The sequence below is a fragment of the Protomyctophum parallelum genome (assembly GCF_964188405.1).
Source record: "Protomyctophum parallelum genome assembly, chromosome: 5".
Taxonomy (NCBI): Eukaryota; Metazoa; Chordata; class Actinopteri; order Myctophiformes; family Myctophidae; genus Protomyctophum; species Protomyctophum parallelum.
This window is the reverse complement of record NC_139702.1, coordinates 47,767,229-47,782,737: the sequence shown is the minus strand read 5'-3', so window position 1 is coordinate 47,782,737 and position 15,509 is coordinate 47,767,229. Positions and strand designations below refer to the sequence as shown.

The window sequence follows — 15,509 nt, the reverse complement described above, 5'->3', positions numbered from 1 at the left end:
GGATATATTTCCCGGGAGTCCGACATGGCCTATGGAGAAAACGTTTCTCTCACATTGATTGAACCAGTCGGTCGCTCAAGTCAAACAACACGATGGTTAAAATGAAATATTTGTTAACTAGCTTTGATGTTTTGTTGTGTGTAAATAATGCGGACCGAATTATTTTTTGTTCTACTTATAATGTATGTGGCTCTAATTCCCTGCCAGGTAAATTAGATGGGTGTTCAAAGTCGGAGCAGAGTCGTCTGCAGACGCCAGAGAGGAAACCCCCCGACATGAAGGACAAACAGGTCAGTTGTCATATACTGTAGGCTGAAAACAGACCACATACTGGATGTATTCAGTAACTATGATTGAAGTGTACAGTTGGAGTGGATTACTTAATGATAGAGATGCATTCATTTAATTAGTAATGATGTATTAATAATTGTGTTTTAATTCCAGGGAGATATAGACACAGGCCAAAGTCGAGGTCTGGACTCTCAAACAGATGGACTGGGAGGGTTTCCTAACTCACTCCTCCATAGAAAAGACCCCGCAGCAGGCCAAAGACCCCTGAACTACCAGCTGGCACCCCCTAACCCAGCGTTTGCCCCACACCCAGCTGGGGGGAGAGCCTTCCCCCCGCAGTACCCAGTCTCGAGGCTTCCCTACAGGGTCGGCCAGCCCCAGCACCCAGGGATGGCTCAACAAAATCAGCAGCAGCAGCTCAGCCCTGCCTATGCCGGTGGCAGTCACAACCCTTCCTTCTTCGGTGGGCACATCCCTCCCCACAGAGGGTGTCCGTCTCCTACGTTGGATGGGCCCGAGTCTGGCGGGGCAGAGGAGATGGCTAGCTCCATGCGAGGCCCAATGGGCCACCAGGGGGGCCACCACCCAGGACTGTCGCAGCCCAGCAGGGTCAACAGCTTTGGGGATGAGGGACAGGATGGAAGCGTTGGAGATGGGATGGGTGAGTAGAGGACAGAGCTTAAGATTTCGGGCCAAGTTTGTCAATCATTTCACAGGCTTTGGGTCGGGCTCGAGATGAACATTTATAATAGCAGCGCAGCCTAGGACACTATGACCCAGGAGTAACTCAAGAGCAGCTGCCGTCAGTGTGCAGCGAGCGTAGCAGACACACATACACACACACGAACACACACACACACACACACACACACACAAACACACACACACACAGCATCTGAGACAGTGCTAGAGCTACAGTAGATAAAGTTTCACTTAACAGCCTTTGTTACTCCGACTATGTGGCTTCGCGCGCAGTTGGGGTTAGTAATGAGGCGAGTCGGACCAACATGATGTTGGAATAATGTGCCGTCGGAACAACAGGCTCTCAGGCTTCGGGGCCGGACTCGGGCTGAACCTTTGTCAGGCTGGGTCAAGTCGGGCTCAAATTATTAGGCCTGATTTAAGCTCTAGTAGAGGACCTTGACTAATTGTTCTTGATTTCCAGTTCAAGCAATGTTTTGGCCACAGTGAGATTACTTCATTACCTTTATGGACAATTCAATATAATTTCAACACATGCCTTAAAGACCAGATTTAAAAGACACACTGTAACAGTTGTATAATCTAAACCTCTGTGTTCACACTGTAATATTGTGCTTATATTTTGTAGTTCTCCTGTAGAAACATCCATAATGGGACACTTTATTTTATGATTGTGACCAATTGAGGAGAACTTCTCTACTGCGGGGCGTGCGTGGGCTTACATTAAAATGTTTTCATGTAATTAGTTTTCCTAAAGAAAACATAAATTGGACCGCAATAGAAAAGAGGGGGACAATGACTGCAGTTAGCCAGATTTCCCACCAACAATGTCATGACTGCGCAGTGTTTGACTTGGGCCAGCTGAACTACCAGGAACACATCAGAACTGTCTCGTTCTCCTCCCAGACATCCAGGGTTCCCTAGCTCTGGAGGCTCTGAGCCAGCAGCAGCAGCAAGCCGCCAGGCTGGGCCAGTGGGGCGACACGGCGGCAGCGCCTTTCCTCCAGGGCAGCATGGCCTTCCCTCTACCCCAGCAGCTGGCACACCTCACCCAGCCCGGCCTCGCCCGCTTCCCCCCCCAGCTGCTCCGAGCTGGCAACTGGAGGATGAGCTCCAGTGTGGAGGAGGAGGCCGCGGCCGCAGCCACGGCCTCTTCGGGTCTGCCTTTCACCAGGTGGGGTTTAACACTACTAACTAGAAATGTCGCAATTTTGAAAAATTGCAAAGCGTGGTTGCCGCAGTCGCTTATATATGCCCCTCCCATTAATATTGCTAGCCAATTACAATGTCACGTCACCCCTGTGATCCCCCCCAAAAATCTTTTTTCTGCAAGAATTGGTTAAAATGTGTGGCGCCCCCTATGGATGAAAATGGAATCGCTTTTGATTGATTAAACCACCCGGGACATCTGATTCAAATTTGGGATGGATTGGACATTCCGTTCGTGATTTATGGAATTTCTTTGTAAAATGGGCCCCTCCCACTAACTTCGGACGACGATTACAGCCGAACGATACGCACACGATACGCACTATAAAAATTCCGCCGATCGAGATTTCATCGGAAAGGTCCAGAGATCATGTGTACAGATTTTTGTGAGATTTGGACAAAATCTGTAGGAGGAAAAGCAAAAAGTGTTTTGGAGAAAATTCAAAATGGCAGAAAATCTATCATGAGGCAATGATATATATGGGGAAATGCGTCATGACCCAAGGAATCCAGGGAATTTTGCGACCTACGGTTAAAGAGTTATAAGCCAAAACATAAAGTGGGCTGTTATAGCGCCACCATGAGGCCGACCGATAACATTATAAGTTAATTAATTTTAGTAATTATTATGAATTTACCCCCCAAGTTTTGTAACTATATCGCTTACGGTCTCTGAGGAAAAAATACTTGAATGTGAGTTTTCGCATTTTCCCATTCATGAAATTTATGCACAAATAAATTAATATCAATTAAACTATACAACATTTCTCTTAGCAAGTACACGATTCCCGGTTAATTTGACATATGGCTCAAGTGCGTACAGTCAAAACCGTGGGAGCAGTAGTGCTACAAAGTTTCTTACTCCAGTAAATTATATAATAAAGTGTTACAATTACAATAGTCTGGTTGCCCTGTTAGAGTACAGTACAGTACAGTACAGTACCACTTCAGACGGGTCTGATTTTTATTGGATCATTTGAATATTCCCCAGGGGAGTCATATAGTCTTCAGACAGAAGTGATTCAACACGCACGCGTGCACGTGTGTGTGTGTGTGTGTATATATATCTATTATATATTAGAGAACTTGTACCCAACACATGGCAAGAAACCCAAAGCCACAACAGCTACGTCGCTATTGCAACACCCACAACACCATCTTACACACTACACCCACACACACTCAAACGGCAGTGACGTCACACACTTACCTTCGCAGTGTGCGGGACCTATCTCCTCCTATCGCGCCCAACGCCAACACTCGACACCACCCGCCAAAAAATGATCATTGCAGTGCCACCAAAGATGCCTCCCGTCCACACTCACGGCGGCAATGCATTTGTTTACTACAAACATTATCGCCCGAAGCACCCACACCCCCGGAACACTGTTGCCCTTTCACCACGCTAAATTCGCCAGGTCTATGCAAGTGAGCACAAATTACATGTGAGAAAATTCATTCACAAGCCCACAAATGCCATTCAAATGCCATTCAACACACACTACGACTCGCTTACAATTCGCAAACCTGGCAACACTGCCCTGTCTTCTAATAGGCCCACACTAGCTCTCAGAATCTCATTCTGATCTCCCGCAGGAGAAGAGAAACGAGGAAGGGGAGAGGAATTGTAGCCTCACGATTTTGCTTATTCCTTCTAAATCTCTGTATTTAAAATATCGCTCTCTCAGCGAATCTTAGTTACATCAACATTGTACTTTGTCAGTAGTTTGTTTGTGCCTACATATTACGATTACACGGAACGCTTTGGCTATTTTCGCCTGCCAGCCAACTGCTGAGTACACACGCCTGCACACACACGCACGCCTGGCTTGCACACACACACACGCACGCCTGGAAGCCACGATCTCTCTCTCGCCACGCCCCACACACGCACACAGGCTATACACGCACGGCGGCGCCGCGGCAGCGAGACAGGACATTATAATCTTGAGTTTCATTAAATAACTGTCTTTCTCCGCACGCGCACGTGCGCAAACATTATTCAAGTGAAATGTGTAACGGCAATATTGGGCTAATATAGGCTACCAATACAGGACGTTATAATCTTCACTTTCATTAAATAACTGTCTTTCTCCACACGCGCACGTGCGCACACAACATTATTCAAGTGAAATGCATAACGCCAATATTGGGCTAATATATAGGCTACCAATATGTGGGTAGCCTACAGGCTTTTACCCACAGAATGAATATATATATATATATATATATATATATATATATATATATATATATTCATCTATACCAGGGCTGCCCACACTTTTTTTTAACTTCAGAGCTACTTTCAAAACAACCAGCTCATATACCCACCAAATAAAACTATCATCCCATTGCAGAAAATAGTTACAAAATGTAATTGAGGCTACATACAGTGGTGTCCCCTTGGTCTGTACCAGGCTGACTTCTATAGGTTATGAAAGGTACCTTTCTTTCTTTTTTCTTCTTTTTTTTTTTTTACCCAGGGAAGTAGCTGAGCACAGGTGCTCATTTTCAGCAACGCCCTGCACATCGAAACACACACACACACACACACCCACACAAAATGTCATGTCAAAGTTACCTCTGGAAGCCACACCTCTGATTGGTCGGGTTTAGTCTTAAGGGGTGTGTTTTTTTCACCCACTGTGTAATACAATGAATGGACGGTAGGTGGCAGTAGTACAGAGGCCAGAGAAACTATAAGACAAACGCACATGGAATGGGAAATAGAGGGGGGGAAATGGAAATGGTAGGGTTTTTATTTTTGGTATTTGACTTTGCTACTGATGATTGTACGCAACAACAACTATTGCATTGTGTGTTTGAGCTGACAGGCCCTTTTTTATGTCAATCAATCAAGTAATCTCAGGTCATCTCAATGCAAAAATAGTTTTTTATATTAAAATTATATATATTTTTAGGGCCATGTCATGTGCTCTACCTGCAAAGCCTTTGTGATCTATAACTTTTGGGCACCGCTTAACGTCAGATCAGGGGTTTTGTCGGCCAGCGCCAAAAATGCTCCCCGACAGCATAATCGGAGCAAATACCGGGCAGTGTGTATGAGCCATAACGTGTTGACTACACTACACTACACTAATAAGGACACATAATAATAAATAATAACATCCCATCCGTTACTACATGTGGAGTCAACTCCCGCAATTTCCTTCTTCCCATAGTGCGCGGCAACGTAACTCTGGGATGAGCGGCCGCTAAGCGCCCGCAAAATTCTAGTGTATGTATATATATATATATATATATATTATATATATATATATATACACACACACACACACACCTATATATATATATATATATATATATATATATATATATATATATATATATACACACACACACACAACTGCAATTTAGCAGTGACTCCCCATTCCCTAAGGTAGTATATTTAGACAAATCTTGTCTAAATATAACAAATTAAATTACAGAAATCAAATAATTAATTATAAGTAAATGTAGTTTTAGGTTTTCCCCCTCAGTTGTATAAAGCTTGTTCAATATATACAGTATGATAGTTATTATTGATCAGGAGGTAATACTAAAATGGCTGTGGCTTCACTTATTATGTCGTCAATCCAGAGTTTAATCTAGATCAATTACTGTAAGTGCTTGCATAGCTTTTCCCCCATGTATGAATGAATGGACCATTGTAAGCGCTTTGAGTAAGCACGTAGTGCACAGAAAAGCGCTATAAAAATGCAATCCATTATTATTAATTTCGTTTTATATCAATTGTTTCAAAACCAACTATTTGCTTGACACTAAATGTTAACATTTGAAACCCCCCCCAGGTACCCAGGCCTCTTGAGGGAGATGGCCCCCCAGGAGCAGCCTGACCCCAGGGAGCCGGCCGAGATGCAGCCCCCACCTCAGTCTCGACTTCTGCAGTACCGCCAGGTCCAGGCCCAGGCTCGCTCCCCAGGCGACCCCTCATCACCATCAACCACCGCCTCCAACCACACTGGCCCCTTCCCCTCAGTTCCGTACTCCCATGATGCCGGTCGAGACCACCTCAACGACACCCTGCTTAGCAACCCCGCTCTCCAGCAGCAGCCGCAGCAGCACCACCCTGGGAACCCGCTCTATAATCCCAGTGCCTACCCACACCAGCCACAGGCCCACTCCACTAGCCCTCCTCCCTCCCAGGTCAAGTACCTCCTCCAGGAGGCCCAGTGGTCCCACGGCGGAGCTGCCTCTGTGGCCCCGCTGCAGCAGAACCACATGATGGGGAACCAGGGCCAGGGCTTCCCCTATGGGCTGCCGGTCATGGCTCACCCCAGCAGGCAGGAGCAGGTCCACCTGATGCAGCTCCACCATCAGCACCAGCAGCAGCAACAGCAGCAACAACAGCAGCAGCAGCAGCAACAACAGAGTCAAAGCTCAGGCCAGGAGTCATACCACCCTTTGTCCCCCAGAGCAGCTGCAGCCACTGCCCTGCACAATGTAGATGAGGTAATGGCTCACTGTTCATATTCATATTTAGAGCATTGGCTCCCAAACATTGATTTGATTTGTTTTCCCTGGGACCCAAACTTACAAAAATGCCACCTAAGCCTTATTTAGTTGTGGTCACAACGTGTCTCATTCGTGATGCATTGTGAGCTTGTAGAGCTTATTTTTTTATTCTTGCGGTTTTATTTTGGATGTATTAAAAAATAAAAATAAATAAAAAGGATGTTTAGTTACTCTCGTCCCATCAAAATGTGTTAAAAGTTTGGGAATCACTGGTTTAGAGAGGTGCCAAAATATCCCATTTTTAAAAACGAACATTGGTTAGGCCAGTTTGTTTTACTGAATGACTTGTAGCTAGTTTTGATTTCATAGCTCCTGTAGTTTTGTCTTTCCAGTCAAGTGCAAACCCTTTCCACTTACACACACTTTTGATGCTGATGAATGATGTCAGATTTTGGAACCATTGACACCTTTCACTTTACAAACCCTGTGCAAGTATTGAAGGTCGCTTTGCACCTGTCTGACTTGAGAACCAGAGAACTAGAGGAGAGTTCAATTATGCATCTGTTACACAACTACCGTGGATGAATGAATTATTTCTATACCTGCACAGATGTTTTTCTATGTTTTGTAAATTGTATGAACGCTTTAGAACGCCAATTTATTGTCATAGTACCGGTCTATGATTGTTTCTTTACCTGTATCTGTCTCCGTCTGTCCTTACCTGTGCAGTATGAACCCCGGGGTCCGGGCCGGCCCCTATATCAGCGTCGCATCTCTTCCAGCTACCCAGACGACTCATCCGCCGCCACCGGCCACACTGTCCTGTCTCAGCAGCCCCAGCCCTGCCCATCGGACCCACAGGAGCACAGCCACCCCCATCCCCATCCCCACGCACAACATCCTCATGCTCACGCACCCTATGGCTACCCCCCGCCAGAGCTCTGGCCCAGCAACGGAGGAGGCCCCGGTCCGTTCCAGAACATTCCATGCAACGGAGCTGGCACACTCGGTCAGCATCGGGACCTCTTAGGTGGGTTTTCAGCACAAGGTGAACAATGTTTTTTCTCTACTGTGATGAGTCGGATAACAGTCAGTACGTGCGAAAACACTGGCCTGCTATAATGTCATTATGAGGTATTACAGCAGTCTTTGTTATTATTTTGCAAGCTGATGAAGAAGCAAATTACGTTTGATTACTTACTGCCATTTTGTTATTAAAAAACAATATTTTCAATTATGCCAGGTACAACGCATGTATTGAAAATTTGTTATAAGTTATGTTTTTTTAAAGCAAACATTTTTAACTCAAATCTTTGCTTCTGGGGGTGCCTGGCACACATATTTTAAGATGTGAGTTCCACTGCCAAATATATATCATTTGGTCCTTGACATGGAAGAAGTTTGAGTTGTGTTTTTCATTAATCTGAAGACATTTGTAGAATCTGCCTCAGGTCTTAATGAGTTAACTAAATCAGACATTGTTTGATTGTAGTTCTGCCTTTTCTCTGTTCCATGTTTCCACTCTCCCCTGCATCCATCAGCTTCTTCCAAGGCTCTCCGTCAGGCAGAGGAACAGATGAAGGCAGAGGCGGCGGCGGCAGCAGCGACAGCCCAAACACCACACCCACACTCGCTTAACTCCCTTCAGCATCTCGGACAGTTCCCCCCCCTCATGTCCAATAGCAAGCAGCAGCAGCAGCAACAGCAGCAGGCCCCCACAGAGCCCAGCTCAGGCCCTCAGAGTCTGAGCAAGCCACCCACCATGTCCTACGCCAGCGCCCTCCGCGCGCCCCCCAAACCCCGTGCCGTTCGCCCCGAACAGGTGAAGAAGAATAGCGACCCGCTCTCCCTCTTACAGGAGCTGAGTATAGGAAGTTCAAATGGTAGCAATGGGTACTACTCCTATTTTAAGTGAGTCTCACCCCTCCCCCCTACGATATTATTATCCCAAATAGAAGTAATAAAATGTTCACAAAAATAGCAAAACTTTTACAAAAAGGCATAAAAAAAAACAGGAAAAAAAAAGAAAATACCAAAAAAAAAGATGGTGCAAAGTGCTTTTACAAATTGTTTCTATCTGTAGTTTTTGTTTCCCCACTTTTTTTGTTTTATCTTTTTATTTGTAATAGTCAAATATTTCTTCTGTTTCACATATCTGTGGAAAAAAAATACAAAAAAATAAAAAATAAACATTAAGTATATATAATGAATGCATTACTGGTATATATATATACATACTCATTATGTATATATGAATATATACTTATATTATGTACACTTGTATATGTACATAATGCTAAAAAACTAAAAGAAAAAAACTAAAAAGAAAAATAAAATTAAAAAAAGTTTAAAAAAACTAAAAAAAAAGAATAAAAAAAAATACACAGCATCCGGTTGGCCACTTAACTGCTTGCCTATTTCCCCCTGATGAAGTTGGTTATGTTGGATACATTTGTACTACAGTTTAAGGTATTTCATTTCATGTTGGTTTGTCTTTCTCAGTTTTGAGTGGACTTTATTTCTTGATTTTCATACTACTGTTGTGGTAATGGCAAAAGCTAAGTGGCCAACCGATACAGAAACTATATGGAACATTGTATAGAAGTAGATTTTTTTTCCTTTAATCTGTACATATAAAGAAAATAAATGACTGAATTGTATGCCACAGACATTTACCTAAATTTCCTAGCATTTTCATTAGAATTCATTTTCCTTTCATTCACTCTCCGATTGTTGATCTGTAGACATCCTACGTATGGCAATGACCTGTGACAAGTTTTATCGATTAAACATTACGACGTGATTTCTACTTTGAGTCGACAACAAAATCCTACAGGTGTCGAAACATTACTTAAATTTACCGGATACAAATGTTGTTTGCACGTTGCTCTTTCCTTTCCTTAGCCTGAAAATGACACGGCCGATATCCACGCCACGGTAGCAAGTGATATTCTTCACTTCATTTCCACTATTGAAAAGGGATTTTTCTTTTTTTCTTTTTTTCAAGGAATGGGTGAAACTTTAGCAGGGATCTGTTATTAAGATGGCAGTAGGATATATCTCTGAATTGTGAAGGTAGCACTTCATGGGGGATCTTTTGTTGATAAAAGTAAAAATGTAAACAAATATTCACTGGTGAAGTTGTCTTTACAATTTCTGCTGGTGAGGTTTCTTAATTGAACGGTTGGAGGTTTATTAATTGGATTAAATGGATCGGTTGTGTGTGACAGGGACTGCATAGAATTTTTTTTTTGAATCTGAGAGTAGAGAGAGTGTTAACACTGTCAACATGATCGTGCCAATTTTAGGCATGTCGTTCTAGGCAAATTATTTTAAAATGGCAAATCACAACACGTCCCATCGCAAGCTTTTTTTCGCCATGCGGCACCATCGTACGATGAAATATCAAATTGCTAATTCGGTTAAATTAAAACTCTTGGTTTTTAATAGGCTGCCATGTTGCATCGTTTCGAGGGATGGCGGAAGTGAAAGGAAGTGTGCTGAGGTCTGAAGTGTGTCATGATGGAGAGTAAAAATTCAGAGGAAGCAAGGTGAAGGTGCCGTTTTGTCTTTGATGGTTTTTTATAGTAGTCAATGTAGTCGTTGATGTCACATGTTCCACAAATTAAATTACACATTCGGTTTGATCTTTAAAGTCCTAACAAGGATTAGGAAAAAGATATATATATATATATATATATATATATATATATATATATATATATATATATATAAAATGTGTATGAATGAGAGAGAGCACTTGAAAGTAACCCATTTATCATCTCTGTATTTGATCAGTTTCTCTGTCTGGTATTCATTGTACAGTTGCAATGTGTGTGTGAATGGGTGAATGTAATGCATATTGTCAAGCGCTTTTGGAGAAATGCACCATTTATCGAAACAGTCCAATGCCCCAAATTCACATTCTCTCTCTCTCCATGCCATGTGTTGAATCGAGCTGCATTTCATTTACTAGTATTTCCTAGTACTGGGTAACCATATTGACATTCTGGTTTGCATATCAACCAGACATGCTTGTTGTTGGTAAATTAAATCAACTTTTTATTTTTCTTCAATTATGTAATTTCCTTTATCCATGCATGAACTTCATCTTGATGTTGTACCACCAGAGAAGATCCTTGAGGTTCAGGGATTAGTGCAGAACAGCTCCCTAGATAGAAATCAAGTAATGGAATCGAAATGTACCCGTTGAATTTTATTTTACCCCTTAAACCCCAGCATCTGAATTCTGGGAAAACATTCTCACAGAACTTGCAAATCGGATATTTTCAGCGAAGATACTTAATTTAGAGTGAAAACAGAAAAGAGACTAGTATCCCTGAGGGACAACCAGGTCAACCAACTTTGGGGTCCAAGTCGTCTCACAGCTTCCCCCATTTGAGAATTATAGTTTTATTGTCCCAGTTGCGATAATGGTAATCCGAACATCTAGCCATTTCATGCTCACAACCCAGGCATTTCTAGAAATGCCATCAGAAAGCTAATATTTCATAACTGGTAACTTTACTTAATCTTAGGTGTGTTTTGAACAATCAACAGAATAACAGAAGCTATTGTTTTTTATTTTATTTTTATTTTATGTTTTCTCATTGTGGAAATATAAAGGTCCAGATTAAAAAGGAGTAATTTTCTTTTATTTTTTTTCCTTTTTCTTTATTTTTTTTGTCTTTTTGACTTCAGTGAACAACACATACTTGTAAATATGCATTTTCTAGGTATTTACAAACAACATTTTGGGAGAACCTCGATTTTGTAGAAGCTGTTCCAAGAAGAGGTATATGCCCTTTTTAATTATGCAAATTCACAAAAGGAAAAAAAAAAAGAAAAAAAATCTAGACATGGACAACATGGACCCAGTTGGCAGTTGCAACATCTTGTAACTTTTTAGATTCATTTTGTAAGGTGGTTTCTGGCTGATTTGACAAAGAGGATAATTTATGTTGCAGCTATGTTTGAAATGTCTCATTTTACTGTAGAATACACATTTTAAGATTATGTTGCCGGATTTCTATTTTTTTTTTAATCACAGCTTCACTGCAAAAAAATAAAGAAAAAAAGAATTTAAGTTCACTGGTGCTTTGTGGTTCGACAATGGGTTTTTTTTTGTGAAGACTATTTTCATTCTGTGCATGTTAAAACGACCTGGCTGGTTTTTATTCCTGTTTTTATCAAATGGTTTGTATTGATTTGTGGGAAAAAATGGATAACAATAATCATACTTTTGTTCACCCTACAGAGTCAATTTTTTTGATGTGTACAATGACTTGTGATATTATGAACAAAACTTATAATATTTTACTAACATGTCAATAAATTATGTAATGTCATGTATTTTCCCCCCTTGCAATTATTTAGCAGGGCTGAAGCTAAGGTTGCTCCCTAAGTGTGTGTAGCATATTTCCTGAGCTTTAAATATCTTTGGCAAAGAGTGGGGTCTCAAACACATTACTTGTTGACTTATCTAAATTGTGCAATAATAAAATCTTCCCAGCTTGTTCAGCTTTTAGAGAACTATCTTTTTGAAAGAGAACTCCATTTGGCGACTGGCGCGGCACACACGCACGCCATCTCTTTCTCCAAATGATGGGCTTTGTTTCTTAGTATTTGTTCTTGAGACATCTCATTTGTCAGGACTCTTTATTTCTTGCTATTTTAAGTTAAATGGCACATACGAAAAGGAGCAACCTTTTGCCCAGTCAGTAGAGAGCACTGTGTTCAGCCTTCTGTAAACTCCGCATCTCTTCTATTTGCTGGTTTGCTCTCCCTCTCTTCTGTTCTCCCCTTCACTGCAGTGAATCAATGGCACACCTGTCATCCTGTCTCCAGTCCCATTGGTTCCTCACTTGTGGGTACAAAATAATGAATTTTATGTTTCACACTTCAATTGGTGGTGGTTATAATAAAGGAAATAGACTGTGTTTCAAACGTTTCTTTTTTTTTTCTTTTTTTCTTTTGTTTCTCTATTAAAGTGTTTTTATGGAAATTGCTGTGATTCTGAGTTTTAATTCCTCAACAGTATCTGCATTTGAGCCAATGTGTCCAGGACCACATTATTGACCCCTCTATCACACGGAATGTTTTTTTGTGTCCAAAAAAGTTGTTCCATGTGACAGAGGAGTCAAAGTTGAACGAAAGTTAATATTTTAGAAGGCTAATATAGCTAATATTTTAGAAATGGGTCAACGATACAAATGATGTTAGTTTTGTGAATTAATTTACTTTTAATGTGTGACCCCAGTGCCCCCCACAAAATGACCGGAACTACTTAATATTTCACCAAAACCAGAGCAGAACTCCCACCATGGGACTTGGGCAATCAATGAATACAGTTGCAACCACTATATAACATAAGCTCTATTTCATACAGCTTATGTTCAAAAATTGTGAACTATCCCTTTACACCATCCAGATTTGAGTGTCTACATACAGGTTCGTAGTTTGAGTGCGTGGAGAATCAGACCATTGATTGAGCCTATCTTGTGTTTTTGTTAGCTTGCTAACATGCAAAACATGTATGGTTTACTCAACTCCAAAGAAATAAGCTGGTGCCTGCCTGTTCAAGAAGTTTGAGTCGGTGTAAGTGGACAATAATTCTCATGTCCGACTCCTTCATACACCACAGGGTATGAGGAGGACACCCGTAGAACTTTTTGAGATGTGCGTGCCTCCCTGCGAGGACATTCACCTTCTCAGGCTCGTACCTGGTTCTTGGTTTAACTCCATCCCTAAACCACACGTTTCAATCCTCTCACCATTCTATTTCAAATGAGCTCTATGCATATTGCATACACACCATTTTGGAAAGAACTTGGGCCAGTTGCCCACTTCCCTACTTCCTTCACAGATATTAAGGGGTTCCAATTGGCCCTGTGAAAAGTCTGTAACTCTTGACAGTGTAATTTGTACGTGCATGTACTCAGAGTTATGGGGGTCCTTGAAATGGACCGGGGCCCGGATGTACAAAGCGTTATTCTGTGTGCAGAGTCCTGATATTGCCCAGGTAGTTTTCGGAACCAAATGGCTCTGTCCAAGGAGCGGCAACACCAATAAGTCTTAAATGCATTAGCCCTGAAACATGACTATCATAATCATGACAGTCATGACTCAACTGAAGCCAGTTTTACTCCATCGCTACATTTACACTGAAAACGTGTACATAAACATTCAGATTTCAAATTTAAAGTACTCATGACGCCATGACGCTGGTGAAGTACAAGCGTCATGTGAACCATGGCTAAAATGCATTCTCAGGGGAGAATAGAACAATATATTATAATCCTTTATTTTTTTCCCGTTCATAGTTATTCTATTTATAGTGACTCATGGAATAGACAACCGTAGGAAAGTGAAAAACCGGAAATAGTCTGGTGACCACTGGAGAGGAGGGTGACAACCGGAATGTAGACGGCACCCGGGAGCACGGGTTGGCGCCCCAGCCTGTGTCTTCCAGGAGGAGGAAGCCCAACAAACCCTTGGTGAGGCCTTTAGGAGGGCCATTCGAGCTGCAAGCGGAGCCTGCAGCACTACCATTGCCCAGGTGGAGCCTGCAGCACTACCATTGCCCAGGTGGAGCCTGTGGAACCATTGCGGCTCGAGAATGAAGTGTCTGGTGCTCGGAGTCTGGTGCAACGCACAGGTCCTGGACCTGGTGAGAGCAGAAGTGGACCTGGTGAGACATACAGTAGGAGGGGCCCGGACAGGAGTCAACCCACAGAGCCTATAGTCCTCCACACGCCAGATTGGTCTACCTCCCAGTCCCGGCAGAGTAGTTCCGGAGTGATGGATTGTTTGGCCCTGGTGTGAGGGGTATGATGTTGCGAGACCCAAAACCCCTATGACCATTTTATTTAATTGTATAAACTAATTATGTGCTGAATTCATTATCACACAGCAGGGATTAACGCTGTTTGGCTACAATGGCCACACATCTTTAACAATACTTTGAAGTGGGAAGCAGAGCAACGTGATGCATGACAGCTGGCACACACCCAGAACCACTGAATGACAACTACAGTATCATAAAACACCTCACCTTGATATTCCTTTAAAGACATTCCCACCACAACCCATTTACAATATTAATTACACATATAGAATCTCACTCAGCCCAACAATGCCTGGCACATGAAACCATATCAAATACTAGAAAAAGTGCCCTTCTGGGCACAGGTCTCCACCAGGAGGATAGGAATATTTAGGAGTAATATAAACATGTTTTTTGTTTGTTTGTTCCAATCTTTGCCAATCAGGATGGAATATGGGAAATGGTGCAGATCCGTGTTGATGGCACGCATGCACAATCCACCTGTTGGTGGCGCTATAACAGGGCAATGTGAAATGGGTGGGCTATATTCCTCAGCCTAGTAGGAAAGTGCGTGAAAGATTTCACGTGAAATTGCACGCTGCGTTCATGATTTGAGGTTTTTTGTTCAAAACAGGCCAATCCTGCAAAATTTGAAAGCCAATGTTAAGCCAATTAGGATGGAATATGAAATATCAGACACATCCGTCTTGAGCACATGACTATGGAGATACTGTGTAACGATTTGCGGGATTTTTGGACAAAATCTGTAGGTGTACTGTGCAAAAACTTGTTTTGCACAAAGCGGCCTCCTGGTGGCGCTATAACAGGCCGTTCTGGAAATTTTGGGGCAGAGGTTCATCGTTGGCATCCAGGGAGTGTGTGTGCAAAATGTGGCATCGACCGGGTTAACGGTGGCCGAGATTAGCTTGTCACGGACGGACGGACGGACGGACGGACACACGGACACACGGACGGACGGACGGAGTGCAAAACATACTCTCTCCCC

At 42.5% G+C, this 15,509-nt stretch overlaps 1 protein-coding gene across 1 annotated transcript in view; it reads left to right on the top strand.

The window, feature by feature from the left end:
* Nucleotides 1-9,921, top strand: part of helz (helicase with zinc finger) — a 76,122-nt gene extending 66,201 nt beyond the window's left edge. The window contains exons 28-33 of the mRNA XM_083766011.1: nucleotides 208-290; nucleotides 445-952; nucleotides 1,900-2,167; nucleotides 6,015-6,675; nucleotides 7,408-7,708; nucleotides 8,220-9,921. Of these exons, the coding sequence (XP_083622137.1) occupies nucleotides 208-290; nucleotides 445-952; nucleotides 1,900-2,167; nucleotides 6,015-6,675; nucleotides 7,408-7,708; nucleotides 8,220-8,593 (2,195 nt within the window). The 3' untranslated portion in view covers nucleotides 8,594-9,921. The remainder of the gene's footprint in view (nucleotides 1-207; nucleotides 291-444; nucleotides 953-1,899; nucleotides 2,168-6,014; nucleotides 6,676-7,407; nucleotides 7,709-8,219) is intronic.
* Nucleotides 9,922-15,509: the final 5,588 nt, after the last annotated feature.